The sequence below is a fragment of the Oncorhynchus nerka genome, linkage group LG13 (genome assembly GCF_034236695.1).
Source record: "Oncorhynchus nerka isolate Pitt River linkage group LG13, Oner_Uvic_2.0, whole genome shotgun sequence".
In the NCBI taxonomy this organism is placed as follows: Eukaryota; Metazoa; Chordata; class Actinopteri; order Salmoniformes; family Salmonidae; genus Oncorhynchus; species Oncorhynchus nerka.
In genome coordinates this window covers 14,271,763-14,290,093 of record NC_088408.1, presented here as the reverse complement: position 1 = coordinate 14,290,093, position 18,331 = coordinate 14,271,763, and the positions used below count along the sequence as shown (strand labels likewise).

The following is an 18,331-nucleotide window of genomic DNA, read 5'->3' as shown; positions in this document are numbered from 1 at the left end:
CAGTCACTCTGTTAATATCTGTGACAGGCCGTCTCCCCTGCTTGCAGGCCTGGTATGGCTCAGCTCAGTCACTCTGTTAATATCCATGGCAGGCCAACCGTCTCCCCTGCCTGCAGGCCTGGTATGGCTCAGCTCAGTCACTCTGTTAATATCTGTGACAGGCCGTCTCCCCTGCCTGCTGGCCTGGTGTGGCTCAGCTCAGTCACTCTGTTATTATCTGTGACAGGCCGTCTCCCCTGCCTGCTGGCCTGGTGTGGCTCAGCTCAGTCACTCTGTTAATATCTGTGACAGGCCGTCTCCCCTGTCTGCTGGCCTGGTGTGGCTCAGCTCAGTCACTCTGTTATTATCCATGGCAGGCCAACCGTCTCCCCTGCCTGCTGGTATGGCTCAGCTCAGTCACTCTGTTATTATCCATGGCAGGCCGTCTCCCCTGCCTGCTGGCCTGGTGTGGCTCAGCTCAGTCACTCTGTTATTATCCATGGCAGGCCAACCGTCTCCCCTGTCTGGCCTGGTATGGCTCAGCTCAGTCACTCTGTTATTATCCATGGCAGGCCAACCGTCTCCCCTGCCTGCTGGCTTGGTATGGCTCATCTCAGTCACTCTGTTAATATCCGTGGCAGGCCAACCGTCTCCCCTGCCTGCTGGTATGGCTCAGCTCAGTCACTCTGTTATTATCCATGGCAGGCCAACCGTCTCCCCTGCCTGCTGGCTTGGTATGGCTCAGCTCAGTCACTCTGTTATTATCCATGGCAGGCCAACCGTCTCCCCTGTCTGCTGGTATGGCTCAGCTCAGTCACTCTGTTATTATCCATGGCAGGCCAACCTTCTCCCCTGTCTGCTGGTATGGCTCATCTCAGTCACTCTGTTATTATCCATGGCAGGCCAACCGTCTCCCCTGCCTGCTGGCTTGGTATGGCTCAGCTCAGTCACTCTGTTATTATCCATGGCAGGCCAACCGTCTCCCCTGTCTGCTGGCTTGGTATGGCTCAGCTCAGTCACTCTGTTATTATCCATGGTAGGCCAACAGTCTCCCCTGCCTGCTGGCTTGGTATGGCTCAGCTCAGTCACTCTGTTATTATCCATGGCAGGCCAACCGTCTCCCCTGCCTGCTGGCTTGGTATGGCTCAGCTCAGTCACTCTGTTATTATCCATGGCAGGCCAACCGTCTCCCCTGCCTGCTGGCTTGGTATGGCTCAGCTCAGTCACTCTGTTATTATCCATGGCAGGCCAAAGGTCTCATTCCAGTGTTGCATTTGAACTGCGTGACTCATTTAATAAGGGGATGTCAGAGAGAAAGAGGGCAGGGCTGCATGCAGCATTTTCACTCAAGCAAGCATTGTGCTGAGTACCAAGTTACACTTGGCCCCACATCAAGAGCAGTTAAATCAATGTTGCTTTTCTGCAGCATGAATCAAATGAACTGCAGTGGCTCAGCCGCAAAAACAAAAAGCTGTGTTAGTTTGTGAACTTAAATTAAGATATGAAGATTATTTCTGGAGTTAATGAACCACAGTTATTGAATTGACCCACAAGTGGGAATGATGCAGACGGTATGCCAAGTAACACTGCTTCTATTGTAGCCGAGAGTCCCAGGCTTCTCCAAAAGGTTAAGACACTAGCTACGCAACACTACCTCTACTAAAGTGAGATAACATGGAGGGGAATATATAATCATATATGGGACAATGAATAACAACACTTCTCTCACATTCAAATTCTCGTATTTATTGTCTGTCATATCATAGCACATAAAGGTAGACAGTGGGAGTGTTGAGTCCAACGTAACATGCAACAAAATATATCAAAACTCCGTTCTGTGAGGAGACAGCCAGACTCCTCTCTTTCACACTGCGGACAGGTCAGGGGTTATAGGTTAGAGGTACAGGCCCTCTGGTGTGCCCTCCTGTTTCTTGTACAGCACATTCTCCTTGGACTTCTTGAAGTCTTCGTTGGTGACCTTCATCCTGCGCTCTCTCAGGGCCATGAGGCCAGCCTCAGTACAGATGGCCTGAAGGATGAGAGGACAGGTTAGTCTCAGAAGATGTCTTTCAAATACAGATAGAAATGTAGCAGAAAAAGAGCCCTGTTCAGACGGTTTCAAACTGTATCCTCGTCTCCATTTCTTTAAAAATATCACTGATTTAACATGGTGAAATAGATATAGTGGGAACATAGGAATGAGGGAGGAACAAAAGCTGTACTGTAAAAGTAAAGAGCTGTCACAAGAGGGCAGCACAGTCAAGTCAATGGGAGCTTATGTTCCAAACATCGTACTTCTCTGGTGTGCCTCGAGGCACTAATGTGTTCTACAGTCCTGTTTCCCCTAGGTAATGTGTTCTACAGTCCTGTTTCCCCTAGGTAATGTGTTCTACAGTCCTGTTTCCCCTAGGTAATGTGTTCTACAGTCCTGTTTCCCCTAGGTAATGTGTTCTACAGTCCTGTTTCCCCTAGGTAATGTGTTCTACAGTCCTGTTTCCCCTAGGTAATGTGTTCTACAGTCCTGTTTCCCCTAGGTAATGTGTTCTACAGTCCTGTTTCCCCTAGGTCATGTGTTCTACAGTCCTGTTTCCCCTAGGTCATGTGTTCTACAGCCCTGTTTCCCCTAGGTCATGTGTTCTACAGCCCTGTTTCCCCTAGGTCATGTGTTCTACAGCCCTGTTTCCCCTAGGTCATGTGTTCTACAGCCCTGTTTCCCCTAGGTCATGTGTTCTACAGCCCTGTTTCCCCTAGGTCATGTGTTCTACAGCCCTGTTTCCCCTAGGTCATGTGTTCTACAGCCCTGTTTCCCCTAGGTCATGTGTTCTACAGCCCTGTTTCCCCTAGGTAATGCGTTCTACAGTCCTGTTTCCCCTAGGTCATGCGTTCTACAGCCCTGTTTCCCCTAGGTCATGCGTTCTACAGCCCTGTTTCCCCTAGGTCATGTGTTCTACAGCCCTGTTTCCCCTAGGTCATGTGTTCTACAGCCCTGTTTCCCCTAGGTCATGTGTTCTACAGTCCTGTTTCCCCTAGGTAATGTGTTCTACAGCCCTGTTTCCCCTAGGTAATGTGTTCTACAGTCCTGTTTCCCTTAGGTAATGTGTTCTACATCCCTGTTTCCCCTAGGTCATGTGTTCCACCCCCCTGTTTCCCCTAGGTCATGTGTTCTACAGTCCTGTTTCCCCTAGGTCATGTGTTCTACAGCCCTGTTTCCCCTAGGTCATGTGTTCTACAGCCCTGTTTCCCCTAGGTAATGTGTTCTACAGCCCTGTTTCCCCTAGGTCATGTGTTCTACAGTCCTGTTTCCCCTAGGTCATGTGTTCTACAGTCCTGTTCCCCTAGGTCATGTGTTCTACAGTCCTGTTTCCCCTAGGTGGTTTTCAAACATCTGTAAGGCAACACTCAGAGCTAAAAACACACAACATTCAATTGAAACCAATAGAGGCCAGTCATTTTTGACATGCACAGTGCTTGACTGGGGGGCCTACCTCATGTAAGTATTGGTAGTGGGAACCCTGGACAGCCATAGTGTGCGTTTGAGATGGACTACATTAAAGTCAGACTGCGCAGAACTACTAATGATCCTGCAAAAAAAGCGCATCTGGCCTACAGCGATGGTGGTAGAGGAAACCCTGGCCAGCCGTATTACCTTGATGTCAGCTCCTGATAGGTCATCTTTAGCTAAGATCAGGTCGTCCAGGGTGACGTCGTCTGCTACGGTCATCCTGCTGGTGTGGATGTTGAAGATCCTCCGCTTGGTCTTCTCATCAGGCAGGGGGAACTCGATCTTCCTGTCAATACGCCCTGGAAGAACCACATAACCAGGGGGTGAGGAGGGCATGGAACATCACGAAGAGAATGGCTGTTCTCATTCCGATTCTAGAATAGAATACTTATTGAGATGGACTCAGTGTGTGGAGATAAAGGTTGCTTTGCTCAAATGGCTTCAGTGAATGTTGTTGCTTTTGATTTGAGTTGTGTAGAAGAGCTTTGAGAGCTCCATCTGTTGTTCACTAATAAAAAGGTCAAGCTATGGAGTTCAGAATGAGGAAATTAAATCTGCGTTCATTTTATAGTAGAATCTCAATCCTCAATATACACCTTTTATCCCTGTCCAAGTGTACAGCTCTATTGGTCCATTCATATATCAAATGTCAAAATAGGCTCCATTTTTCAGATCCTGCTGAGAGCATCTTACCAGGCCTGATGAGGGCAGGGTCCAGAGTCTCTATCCTGTTGGTGGCCATGATCACCTTCACATCTCCTCTAGAGTCAAAACCATCCAGCTGGTTGAGAAGCTCCAACAAAGTCCTCTGGATCTCCCGTTCTCCTCCAGAGTTCGAGTCATATCTGTGCGTGAGAGAAACACACAGTGGATAGTCCGAGTAGAGAAACAGTCCTGGGTTGTGTTCATTAGGGCACACAACTGAGGAAGATCTAAAACGTTTTACAAAGGAAAATAAACACGCGTCCAGGTAGTCCCTTTGTTTCAGTCTGTTTCCTTCCACTACCGTGCCTAATGAACACAACCCTGGAGCCCTGGTGTTACCAGTGGATCCAACTGGAAGTATTTTAGTACCTTTTAGTGCCGATGGCATCTATCTCATCGATGAAGACGATGGACGGTGCGTGTTCCTCTGCCACCCTGAACAGCTCTCTGACCAGCTTGGGCCCGTCCCCCAGGTACTTCTGAATCAGCTCAGAGCCCACCACACGCAGGAACGTAGCTGACGTCTGGTTGGCCACCGCCTTGGCCAGCAGGGTCTTACCTAACACAGAGAGGCAAACAGAGACATCAGCAGAGACACACAAACAGGCTCACACCGTTCATTACGTCATAGGATTTCAATGTCTGTTTGCCTGTACATACTGCTCGTTGCTATGCAATGTCTCAGGGATTATGTACGTTGTTTTGGTGCTTCTTGTTGTGTAAACAGTTTTGAACAACTTTGGAAATAATTTCCTCTTGAATAACCAGGAACATTTTTCTAAAACAACTTAGCGTGGAAGAATGTGAATGGTTAAATATTGATCAAACTCACCAGTGCCAGGTGCTCCATAGAGGATGACTCCTTTAGGAGGCTTGATGCCCATCTCCTCATAGTACTCAGGGTGGGTGAGAGGCAACTCCACGGACTCCTACAGTACAACATCAACTGTTATTATGGCTGTCACCCTGAAATGTATAGTGTTAACGAACATGTGGAGTATAGTATGTCCCTCCCCTCTCAGGCTGTTAATACTGGTTAGTTACAGGGTAAAGACATGGTTATTACCACTGGTAGTTACTGTGTTACAGCTTGTAGTGTTAGAAAGTCTATGTAGTGTTATAGAGTGTGTTATGTAGGGTGATGCCCTCTGTTGTGCCTTGATCACGTGGATCTGGCTGTCCAGACCTCCTATGTCAGATAGTAGCTGTGTTATAGGCTGTGGTCTTGTACCTTGATCTCCTGGATCTGGCTGTCCAGACCTCCTATGTCAGCATAGGTCTCCTGAGGGGCCTTCTCCACCTTCATCACCGTGACCAGGGGATCAGTGTCGTCCATCAGGACACCAATCACAGCATGGACCTAGAGAACAAACATGGAACAGAGTCAATCAACGTCACTCACACATAACAGAAATACTTTTCCCCACACAATGGGGACTTTGGCTTAACACACTTATATTGTCAAAGATTAAAAACATAAAACATCTCGGATTACAATGCAATTAATTAATGTAAAAACTATTAACGACAACAAAAAGCCAAATTCAGAGGCTACATTCCTGACTATGGGTAGACAGTTTTCTTTACTTCCTGGTTTAGTACAGAGCAGATGTAAACTCAGTTAAAAAAGAAACATCCCTTTTTCAGGACCCTGTCTTTCAAAGATAATCCGGAAAAATCTAAATAACTTCACAGATCTTCACTGTAAAGGGTTTAAACACTGTTTCCCATGATTGTTCAAAGAACCATAAACAATTAGTGAACATCCACCTGTGGAACGGTCGTTAAGACACTAACAGCTTACAGACGGTAGGCAATTAAGGTCACAGTTATGAAAACTTACGACACTAAAGAGGCCTTTCTACTGACTCTCATCTGTGTGAACGAGCCTTAGGCATGCTGCAAGGAGGCATGAGGACTGCAGATGTGACCAGGGCAATAAATTGCAATGTCCGTACTGTGAGACGCCTAAGACAGCGCTACTGGGAGACAGGACGGACAGCTGATCGTCCTCGCAGTGGCAGACCACATGTAACAACACCAGTACAGGATCTGGTATATCTGAACATCACACCTGCGGGACAGGTACAGGATGTCAACAACAACTGCCCGAGTTACACCAGGAACACACAATCCCCCCATCAGTGCTCAGACTGTCTGCAATAGGCTGAGAGAGGCTGGACTGAGGGCTTGTAGACCTGTTGTAAGGCAGGTCCTCACCAGACATCACCGGCAACAACGTCTCCTATGAGCACAAACCCACTGTCGCTGGACCAGACAGGACTGGCAAAAAGTGCTCTTCACTGACGAGTCGCGGTTTTGTCTCACCAGGGGTGATGGTCGGATTTGCGTTTATCGCCGAAGGAATGAGCGTTACACCGAGGCCTGTACTCTGGAGCAGGATCGACTTGGAGGTGGTCTGCGGCGGTGTGTCACTGCCTCGGTCGGACTGAGCTTGTTGTCATTGCAGACAATCTCAACGCTGTGCGTCACAGGGAAGATATCCTCCTCTCTCATGTAGTACCCTTCCTGCAGGCTCATCCTGACATGACCCTGCAGCATAACAATGCCACCAGCCATACTGCTTGTTCTGTGCGTGAGGATATGGACTGCACCAGTACTTAATGCAGCTAGTGGCCACACCAGATACTGACTGTTACTTTTGATTTTCTGGATAAAGTAATCCTTCTCACCCCCCCCTCCCCTTAAAAGATTTAGATGCACTATTGTAAAGTGGCTGCTCCACTGGATGTCATAAGGTGAATGCACCAATTTGTAAGTCGCTCTGGATAAGAGCGTCTGCTAAATGACTTAAATGTAATGTAATGTAAATGATTTTGACCCCCCCTTTGTTCTAAGTTGTCATAATTGTGACCTTAATTGCCTACTGTCTGTAAGCTGTTAGTGTCTTAACGACCGTTCCACAGGTGTATGATCATGAATTGTTTATGGTTCGTTGAACAAGCATGGGAAACAGTGTTTAAACCCTTTACAGTGAAGATCTGTGAAGTTACTTGGATTTTTACAAACAGAAAAAGGGACGTTTATTTTTTTGCTGATTTTATATGTCAGTACCTTGCGGTTGAGTGGTACAGAGCAGATATGTCAGTACCTTGTGGTTGAGTGGTACAGAGCAGATATGTCAGTACCTTGTGGTTGAGTGGTACAGAGCAGATATGTCAGTACCTTGTGGTTGAGTGGTACAGAGCAGATATGTCAGTACCTTGTGGTTGAGTGGTACAGAGCAGATATGTCAGTACCTTGTGGTTGAGTGGTACAGAGCAGATATGTCAGTACCTTGTGGTTGAGTGGTACAGAGCAGATATGTCAGTACCTTGTGGTTGAGTGGTACAGAGCAGATATGTCAGTACCTTGTGGTTGAGTGGTACAGAGCAGATATGTCAGTACCTTGTGGTTGAGTGGTACAGAGCAGATATGTCAGTACCTTGTGGTTGAGTGGTACAGAGCAGATATGTCAGTACCTTGTGGTTGAGTGGTACAGAGCAGATATGTCAGTACCTTGTGGTTGAGTGGTACAGAGCAGATATGTCAGTACCTTGTGGTTGAGTGGTACAGAGCAGATATGTCAGTACCTTGTGGTTGAGTGGTACAGAGCAGATATGTCAGTACCTTGTGGTTGAGTGGTACAGAACAGATATGTCAGTACCTTGTGGTTGAGTGGTACAGAGCAGATATGTCAGTACCTTGTGGTTGAGTGGTACAGAGCAGATATGTCAGTACCTTGTGGTTGAGTAGTACAGAGCAGCCGGGCTCCAGCAGGTCTTTGTCTACGAAGGAGAGGATGCTGACATAGTGCTCTGACCCTACTGACGTAGACACGATGGCATGGTTGTCATCAATGATCTCCTCCAGGTTCCCCACAGACATGGGTGTTCCCCTCAGGTCATCCACCTTGGACCTCTCCTCCTGCAGAACAGACACAGGAAATACATGGAAGACAACTTATGAGTTGAATTGACATAGCCTAAGGCATGTTTCTCAAGTAAATCAAGTGATTCATTATTATCCCGTGAAAAGGGAAATTCATTTAGCAAACAGACACATGTGGTTGTCCCACCTAGCCATCTTAAGACAAATGCACTAACTAAGTGGCTCTGAATAAGAATGTAGGCTAAATTACAAAAAATATTTATTTTTAAGTAAAATGTCCTACAGAGTTTACTTTATCAGTACCGTTTCTCCTTTAGTGGTTTCATCTGATAAACTACAGTAATATAGTATTATATATATATATATACATACATACAATATGGTATTACAAACTCAGCGGCCAGTTTATTACGTACACCCCATCTAGTACCGGGTCGAACACCCCTTTACCTCCAGAACATCCTGAATTCTTTGTTGCATGGAAATGTGGCTCAATTGGTATCAAGGGACCTAATGTGTGCCAGGTAAACATTCCCCACACCATTTCACCACCGCTACCAGACTGTACTGTTGACACCAGGCAAGACGGGGCCATGGACTCATCCTGCTTACGCCAAATCTTGACTCTGCCATCAACAGGAACCAGGATTTGTCGGACCAGGCGATGTTTTTCTCTCCTAAACTCTAGATACTGTCGTGGATAAAAAAGCCCAGGAGGCCGTTTCTGAGATACTGAACACGACGCGCCTGGCACCGACGATCACGCCACGCTCAGAGTCACTCATTTGGACCATTCTAACGTGCAATCAAACAATAACTGAATGCCTGGATGCCCGTTTGCCTGCTTTAACTAGCAAGCCACGGCCACGTGGCTCACTGTCTGTAGGAACTAACCATTTTCGTGAACAGGATGGTGTACCTAATAAAGTAATATATATCTGTAGTCAGTACCTCCTGTTTTTCCTCCAGCGGTTTCATCTGCTCCTGGTTCCTGATGAACTCCTCCTCCATCAGCAGGTAGTCTTTGATCCTCTCCTGCTTCAGCAGCTTCAGTCGGCAGTGGGTGTGAGGGGTGACTGCATACGTCAGGGGGAAACACACAGAGCATACGTCAGGGGGAAACACACAGAGCATACGTCAGGGGAAACACACAGAGCATACGTCAGGGAGAAACACACAGAGCATACGTCAGGGAGAAACACACAGAGCATACGTCAGGGAGAAACACACAGAGCATACGTCAGGGGGAAACACAGAGCATACGTCAGGGGGAAACACAGAGCATACGTCAGGGAGAAAGAGTCACGTCAGGGAAACACAGAGCATACGTCAGGGGGAAACACAGAGCATACGTCAGGGGGAAACACAGAGCATACGTCAGGGGGAAACACAGAGCATACGTCAGGGGGAAACACAGAGCATACGTCAGGGGGAAACACAGAGCATACGTCAGGGAGAAACAGAGCATACGTCAGGGAGAAACAGAGCATACGTCAGGGGGAAACACAGAGCATACGTCAGGGGGAAACACACAGAGCATACGTCAGGGGGAAACACACAGAGCATACGTCAGGGAGAAACACACAGAGCATACGTCAGGGAGAAACACACAGAGCATACGTCAGGGAGAAACACACAGAGCATACGTCAGGGAGAAACACACAGAGCATACGTCAGGGAGAAACACACAGAGCATACGTCAGGGGAAAACACACAGGCATACGTCAGGAGAAACACACATAGCATACGTCAGGGGAAACACACATAGCATACGTCAGGGAGAAACACATAGCATACGTCAGGGAGAAACACACAGAGCATACGTCAGGGAGAAACACACAGAGCATACGTCAGGGAGAAACACACAGAGCATACGTCAGGGAGAAACACACAGAGCATACGTCAGGGAGAAACACACAGAGCATACGTCAGGGAGAAACACACAGAGCATACGTCAGGGAGAAACACACAGAGCATACGTCAGGGAGAAACACACATAGCATACGTCAGGGAGAAACACACATAGCATACGTCAGGGAGAAACAAAGAGCATACAGTGCCTTGCGAAAGTATTCGGCCCCCTTTAACTTTGCGACCTTTTTCCACATTTCAGGCTTCAAACATAAAGATATAAAACTGTATTTTTTGTGAAGAATCAACAACAAGTGGGACACAATCATGAAGTGGAGCGACATTTATTGGATATTTCAAACTTTTTAACAAATCAAAAACTGAAAAATTGGGCGTGCAAAATTATTCAGCCCCTTTACTTTCAGTGCAGCAAACTCTCCAGAAGTTCAGTGAGGATCTCTGAATGATCCAATGTTGACCTAAATGACTAATGATGATAAATACAATCCACCTGTGTGGAATCAAGTCTCCGTATCAATGCACCTGCACTGTGATAGTCTCAGAGGTCCGTTAAAAGAGCAGAGAGCATCATGAAGAACAAGGAACACACCAGGCAGGTCGAGATACTGTTGTGAAGTGGTTTCGGATTTGGATACAAAAAGATTTCCCAAGCTTTAAACATCCCAAGGAGCACTGTGCAGCGATAATATTGAAATGGAAGGAGTATCAGACCACTGCAAATCTACCAAGACCTGGCCGTCCCTCTAAACTTTCAGCTCATACAAGAGAAGACTGATCAGAGATGCAGCCAAGAGGCCCATGATCACTCTGGATGAACTGCAGAGATCTACAGCTGAGGTGGGAGACTCTGTCCATAGGACAACAATCAGTCGTATATTGCACAAATCTGGCCTTTATGGAAGAGTGGCAAGAAGAAAGCCATTTCTTAAAGATATCCATAAAAAGTGTCGTTTAAAGTTTGCCACAAGCCACCTGGGAGACACACCAAACATGTGGAAGAAGGTGCTCTGGTCAGATGAAACCAAAATTGAACTTTTTGGCAACAATGCAAAAGCGTTATGTTTGGCGTAAAAGCAACACAGTTCATCACCCTGAACACACCATCCCCACTGTCAAACATGGTGGTGGCAGCATCATGGTTTGGGCCTGCTTTTCTTCAGCAGGGACAGGAAGATGGTTCAAATTGATGGGAAGATGGATGGAGCCAAATACAGGACCATTCTGGAAGAAAACCTGATGGAGTCTGCAAAGACCTGAGACTGGGACGGAGATTTGTCTTCCAACAAGACAATGATCCAAAACATAAAGCAAAATCTACAATGGAATGGTTCAAAAATAAACATATCCAGGTGTTAGAATGGCCAAGTCAAAGTCCAGACCTGAATCCAATCGAGAATCTGTGGAAAGAACTGAAAACTGCTGTTCACAAATGCTCTCCATCCAACCTCACTGACAGCTGTTTTGCAAGGAGGAATGGGAAAAAATGTCAGTCTCTCGACAAAACAGAGACATACCCCAAGCGACTTACAGCTGTAATCGCAGCAAAGGTGGCGCTACAAAGTATTAACTTAAGGGGGCTGAATAACATTTTTCCATTTTGATTTGTTAAAAAGTTTGAAATATCCAATAAATGTCGTTCCACTTCATGATTGTGTCCCACTTGGGGTTTGGTGATGATTCTTCACAAAAAAATACAGTTTTATATCTTTATGTTTGAAGCCTGAAATGTGGCAAAAGGTCGCAAAGTTCAAGGGGGCCGAATACTTTCGCAAGGCACTGTACGTCAGGGAGAAACACACAGAGCATACGTCAGGGAGAAACACACAGAGCATACGTCAGGGAGAAACACACAGAGCATACGTCAGGGAGAAACACACAGAGCATACGTCAGGGAGAAACACACAGAGCATACGTCAGGGAGAAACACACAGAGCATACGTCAGGGGGAAACACACATAGCATACGTCAGGGAGAAACACACATAGCATACGTCAGGGAGAAACACACATAGCATACGTCAGGGAGAAACACACATAGCATACGTCAGGGAGAAACACACATAGCATACGTCAGGGAGAAACACACATAGCATACGTCAGGGAGAAACACACAGAGCATACGTCAGGGGGAAACACACATAGCATACGTCAGGGAGAAACACACATAGCATACGTCAGGGAGAAACACACATAGCATACGTCAGGGAGAAACACACATAGCATACGTCAGGGAGAAACACACATAGCATACGTCAGGGAGAAACACACATCAGGCATACGTCAGGGACCAAAACCGGCACACAAGTGATTATTTTTGTCCACCCAAAGTTTCTGGGGTGGTGGTGGTGGTGTTAGTTTTGGTCTAAAAAGACAGACATCACCAGGAATTCCTAAAAAAAAAAATGTGTTTAGGAAATCTGTTCCCAAGTATTCCCACGAATAAAAAGATGTGTTATGGCCCCCGCAGCTGAATCTAGTTGCCTACCCTTGCCATACATTATGAATATTGTTTCTCTTGACAAGCGAGTGAGTAAGAAATTACAAAGCTAGAGTTGGGAATGACATACAGAAAAACATGTAAAACACCAAGCTAGATATTGAGTTTATAGGTTATTTATAAAGATAACCATTTCCCTAAGTGAGGGGACATTAGTTACGCTACCTAAAGGTAGCTTGCTGGCCGCATCTGGTCCCTTGCTCTTCTTCTTCCTCTTCCCAACTCTAGTGGGGATGGGAGGCTCATACTTCTTCTTCTTGTCCTGTTGGCATATGAAATGGTGACATGTTGTGGCAGTAGAATAATGCAGGTTAACACAGAAATCTGAAAGATCCAGCTGGTAGCTATAGAGATGGCGTTGTCAGAGGCTCTGATTGTTGCCATGTCATGCTCACCTTGTCATCCTTCTTGCCTCCACCAGGTCCATGGCCCCCACTTTGGCTTTGACCCTGAAATCATAAACACACACATTAGCTACATATCCTGGAGGTAGAATCAATCAATCGAGGCACCTTGAATCGGGCTTATTGTTGGTAACGTTATTAGCTAGCTGACATCTTTAGTTTCTTTAAGTTGGCCAGCTTTAGTTTATTTAAGTGCGATTCGTAATTGCCGCTATGTATTTCCTGATCGGGGAATCAACATGCTAGCTTGTTAGCTATCGGCAAACTGAACGCTGTAACGTTATTCAACGTAAGAGTTAACAGCTAGCTAACGTTAGCCAGCTAGCTAAGGTAGCTGACAATAATGAGGGTTTTTATACAACGAAGGCGTTTTAAATTTTTTTTTACAAATACATAAAATCGTGTTTTATGTATACATTTAAAAGCTACATCTTTAATATTAAGCTACAAAATCCGGTAAATCCTTGTAATATCTTATCAAAACATGAGCCAGAAAGAAATCTGCTTGCTCACTCACCATTTTTGCGTGTCGCTCTAAATTGACGTCACTACGGTGAATAAGGGATCTGGCAGGAAAACTTTACGAGGCTTCGTTGATCTCCTTCTTCGATGGGGTATAAAGGGAGTTGGCATCCAATTTTAATGGTGCATTACCGCTACCAGCTGGGCGGGGTATTGAATAAGAAACATTGCAGGAAAGGGGGAAAACGATATCATACCAAATTAAACACATCAACTAAGAAAACCCACTTCTTCAAATCACAGTCCACTCCAAAATACATCCCTACACAGGCTCAGATGTCTGGGATGACGGAACATTCACTAACATGATTTCTTGCACGGCCTCGGCTGTGAAATCACAAAGACCCCAAAACGTTCAGCGGCATTCACAATGATTCAAATTGTCTTAGACGTCTTCTCCACTTGTGCTGTACAGTTTATGACCACTGTAATAAAAAATACGAAGTCCACCTTTTAACATGTAGCATTTCACTATCCCTCAGTTGATGAGACTTTCTTTGATCCAATGGCAACCACCTTCTTCTTCCTTCGTCTTGGTTTGCGCTGTGCAGTTTATAACCAATGCAAAAAAACGATACAAAGTCCACCTTTTTGTCAGGATGTCAGGATCCCGTTGGCGAGTAGCATTTACTGCTTTCTTTAATCCATCTACCATGGTTTCTTCAACGTTACTCCCTTCTTCCACTCTGGATAAGAGACTCACATAACCCAATACACAGTACGAGTATACATATACAGTACGAGTCAAACGTTTGGACACACCTACTCATTGAAGGGTTTTTCTTAATTACATTTTTTTTTATACATTGTAGAATAATAGTGAAGACATCAAAACTATGAAATAACACATGGAATCATGTAGTAACCAAAAACAGTGTTAAACAAATCAAAATATATGTTATATTAGAGATTCTTCAAAGTAGCCACCCTTTGCCTTGATGACAGCTTTACACACTCTTGGCATTCTCTCAACCAGCTTCATGAGTTAGTCAGTCACCTGGAATGCATTTAAATTAACAGGTGTGCCTTGTTTAATTAAAAGTTAATGCGTTTCATTCCCCAACAAGCTGGTTGATGTGGCTCTGGATCTGCACCACGTCCCAGGCAAGATCAGAGATCTCATACTGGACTAATAAAAACAGTTTCAGTTTGAGAGTCACATTTGGATCCACAACATCGGAATGGCACAGGCTTGAGAAAGGAATCATCCCGGGCTGCATCATTTCAGTGAAACTGTTCGCCCTTGCCATATCAGCTGAGGTGGTCTGGCATGTGACACCCTCCTATCAGAGCCTTCATGGACAACTTGACTTCGACAATAACATCTGTCCCAGGGAGTAGGTGGATTCAGAAGCGGTTGGAGAAGCTTTATGTTATCTCAACACATATGATAGCTTTATGTTATCTCAATACATATGATAGCGTTATGTTATCTCAATACATATGATATCGTTATGTTATCTCAATACATATGATATCGTTATGTTATCTCAATACATATGATAGCTTTATGTTATCTCAACACATATGATAGCTTTATGTTATCTCAATACATATGATAGCTTTATGTTATCTCAATACATATGATAGTGTTATGTTATCTCAATACATATGATATCGTTATGTTATCTCAATACATATGATATCTTTATGTTATCTCAACACATATGATATCTTTATGTTATCTCAATACATATGATATCTTTATGTTATCTCAATACATATGATATCTTTATGTTATCTCAATGCATGAAGTTGTAATGACTTTGTTCACCAAGTACAGCTCAAATTAAATGGACATGGCGGACAGCTTGAACAATTTAAAGGTTTAACTTCCAAAACTTAAATCACAAGTATTCTCAGAAGCAAAAGTTTGAGTAAGTACAGTATATTCAGAACTTGTCAGTCAGAGTTAACTTGGTACCCCCTCATGGAGGCATACTGCAGGGGTAACAATAAACTACATTTAGTCATAAACAGTCATACATGCATCTCACTATGTTGACACAGACATTCATACCCTCATGCTGCCTCTCTGCTTCAGGTTTTATGAACAGTTGCATGACATTTTTTACATTTGTTTTCTTTCTTTTATGTTTGAATCTTTTTCTTTTCCATTGTGAAGTGTATTCTGGACATCTCTACTCTTCTGTACCCTTTCTGACTTTACTCTTCTTTTGCTTATGATTTGAGTTGTCCGGACTTATTGATTTTGTTCTCCTCATCCGCCCATCTACCAGGATAGAGCTGATCCCTCCCATTTGCCTCATCTTGTGCCGCATGATATCTCTGTGGTTGAAGTGAAACAACAGTACTCCTACTCATCTTCTTGTTTATGTTTTCTGTGCCATTATTAACCTGTTCAGGATAGGGGGCAGTATTTCCCCTTTGGATGAATTGCGTGCCCATAGTGAACTGCATCAAAATCTGTCCTAAATTGCTAATATATGCATATTATTATTATTATTGGATAGAAAACACTCTCATCCCAAACACCCTAGACCCACTCGAAGTTGCATACCTCCCCAACAGATCCACAGATGGATCTGCACTTCACACTGTCCTCACCCAACAGGACAAGAAGGGAAATAACTACGTGAGAATGCTGTCCATAGACTACAGCTCAGCGTTCAACACCATAGACCCCGCCAAGCTCATCACCAAGCTTGGCATCCTGGGGCTGAACCCCTACCTCTGGAACTGGATCCTGGACTTCCTGACGGGCTGCACCCAGGTGGTAAGGGTAGGCAGCAACACCTCCGCCACACTGAATCTCACCACGGGGGCCCCTCAGGGGTGTGTGCTTAGTCCCCTCCTGTACTCTCTGTTCCCCTATGACTGCATGACCACGCACGACTCCAGCACCATCATCAAAATTTGTTAGAGCTTGAGGTAGTCACCTCACACAAGTGTTTGGGAGTATGGCTAGACATTGTTCTTCTCTCTGCACATATCAAAGCTGCAGGCTAAAGTTAAATCTAGACTTGGTTTCCTCTGACGTAATCACTCCTCTTTCACCCCAGTAATTTATAGATCGGCAGGTAAGGGTGCTCTCGAACGACTAGATATTCTTTAAAATGGCCAAAGACTCCAGCCACCCAAGCCATAGACTGTTCACTCTGCTACTGTCCGGCAAACCGTACCGGAGCATCTGCTCTCAGACCAACAGGCTCCGAGACAGCTTCTACCCACAAGCCATAAGACTGCTAAATAGTCATCCTGCTAAATAGTCAATTAATGGTACCCAAAGTTAAGTTTTAAGTTGAAGTTTAATTTATTTGCTCCAAAGAAAACAAGTGATCAACAACAATACAGATAAAACGTATTAAAAAAACACAGTACAACAAAACATTTTAAAGTACATAAGTACGAAAATAAAAAAGGTTTGTTCAAATGATAACAAAACTTCTAATTGTAAATATATCAATTAATTGATCACTAATCACAAAAAAAACGATTTATATTTGTGTTTGCACGTGTGTATGTGAGTGTGTGAGAGTTAGGCTATATGGAGGAGATTACTGAGTAGTTTGGTTCATCAGTCTTGTAGCATACAGTGCCTTCAGAAAGTGTTCAGACCCCTTGACTTTACACATTTTGTTTACATTATAGCCTTATTCTAAAATGGATTAAATATTTTTTAAATCTCAGCAACTGTATACTACTACTCAACAAACAATACCCAAATAATGACAAAGCGAAAACAGGAAATGTTTAACACAGAAGTACCTTATTTGCATAATTAGTCAGACCCTTTGCTTTGAGACTCGAAATTGAGCTCAGGTGCATCCTGTTTCCATTAATCATCCTTGAGATGTTTCTACAACTTGATTGGAGTCCGTCTGTGGTTAATTCAATTGATTGGACATGTCTATCTATATAACGGTCCCACAGTTGACAGTTCATGTCTGAGCAAAAACTCAGCCATGAGGTTGAAGGAATTATCCATACAGCTCCGAGACAGGATTGTGTTGAAACAGAGATCTGGGGAAGGGTACCAAAACATTTCTGCAGCATTGAAGGTCCCCAAAAACACAGTGGCCTCCATCATTCTTAAATGGAAGAAGTTTGGAACCACCAAGACTCTTCCTAGTGCTGGCCACCCGGCAAAACTGAGCAATCGGGAGAAGGGCCTTGGTCAGGGAGGTGACCAAGAACCTGATGGTCACTCTGACAGAGCCCCAGCGTTCTTCTGTGGAGATGGGGGAACCTTCCAGAAAGACAACCATCTCTGCAGCACTCCACCAATCAGGCCTTTAAGGTAGAGTGGCCAGACGGAAGCCACTCCTCAGGAAAAAGGCACATGACAGCCCACTTGGAGTTTGCCAAAAGGCACCTAAAGACTCTCAAACGATGAGAAACCATATTTTCTGGTCTGATGAAACCAAGATTAAACTATTTGGCCTGAATGCCAAGTGTCACGTCTGTCGGAAACCTGGCACCATCCCTACGGTGAAGCATGGTGGTGGCAGCAGGGATGTTTCAACGGCAGAGACTGGGAGACTAGTCAGGATCGCAGAAAAGATTAACGGAGCAAAGTACAGAGATATCCTTGATGAAAACCTATTCCAGGGCGCTCAGGACCTCAGACGGGGTTGAAGGTTCAACTTCCAACAGGATAACGACCCTAAGCACACAGACAAGTCTTTGAATGTCCAGTCCATGCACAGTCCAGACTTGAACCCGATCAAACATCTCTGGAGAGACCTGAAAATAGCTGTGCAGCAACACTCCCTATCCAGCAGAGCTTGAGAGGATCTGCAGAGAGGAACGGGAGAAACTCCCCAGATACAGGTGTGCTAAGCTTGTAGCATTATACCCAGGAAGACTAAAGCCTGTAATCACTTTTTTATTTTATTTGACCTTTATTTAACTAGGCAAGTCAGTTAAGAACAAATTCTTATTTTCAATGACGGCCTAGGAAAGGTGGGTTAACTGCCTTGTCCAGGGGCAGAACGAC

The 18,331-nt window shown here is 44.8% G+C and overlaps 1 protein-coding gene across 1 annotated transcript; it reads right to left on the bottom strand.

The window, feature by feature from the left end:
* Positions 1-1,709: 1,709 nt before the first annotated feature.
* Positions 1,710-13,549, bottom strand: LOC115139150 (26S proteasome regulatory subunit 4). The gene is made up of 11 exons (XM_065026206.1): positions 13,367-13,549; positions 12,841-12,894; positions 12,611-12,707; positions 9,029-9,153; positions 7,928-8,113; positions 5,418-5,546; positions 5,019-5,115; positions 4,556-4,745; positions 4,175-4,326; positions 3,626-3,780; positions 1,710-2,008 (listed from the first exon to the last, which is right to left on the bottom strand). The coding sequence occupies exons 1-11, from the start codon at positions 13,367-13,369 to the stop codon at positions 1,874-1,876; spliced, it is 1,323 nt and encodes a 440-aa protein (XP_064882278.1). The 5' UTR covers positions 13,370-13,549; the 3' UTR covers positions 1,710-1,873.
* Positions 13,550-18,331: the final 4,782 nt, after the last annotated feature.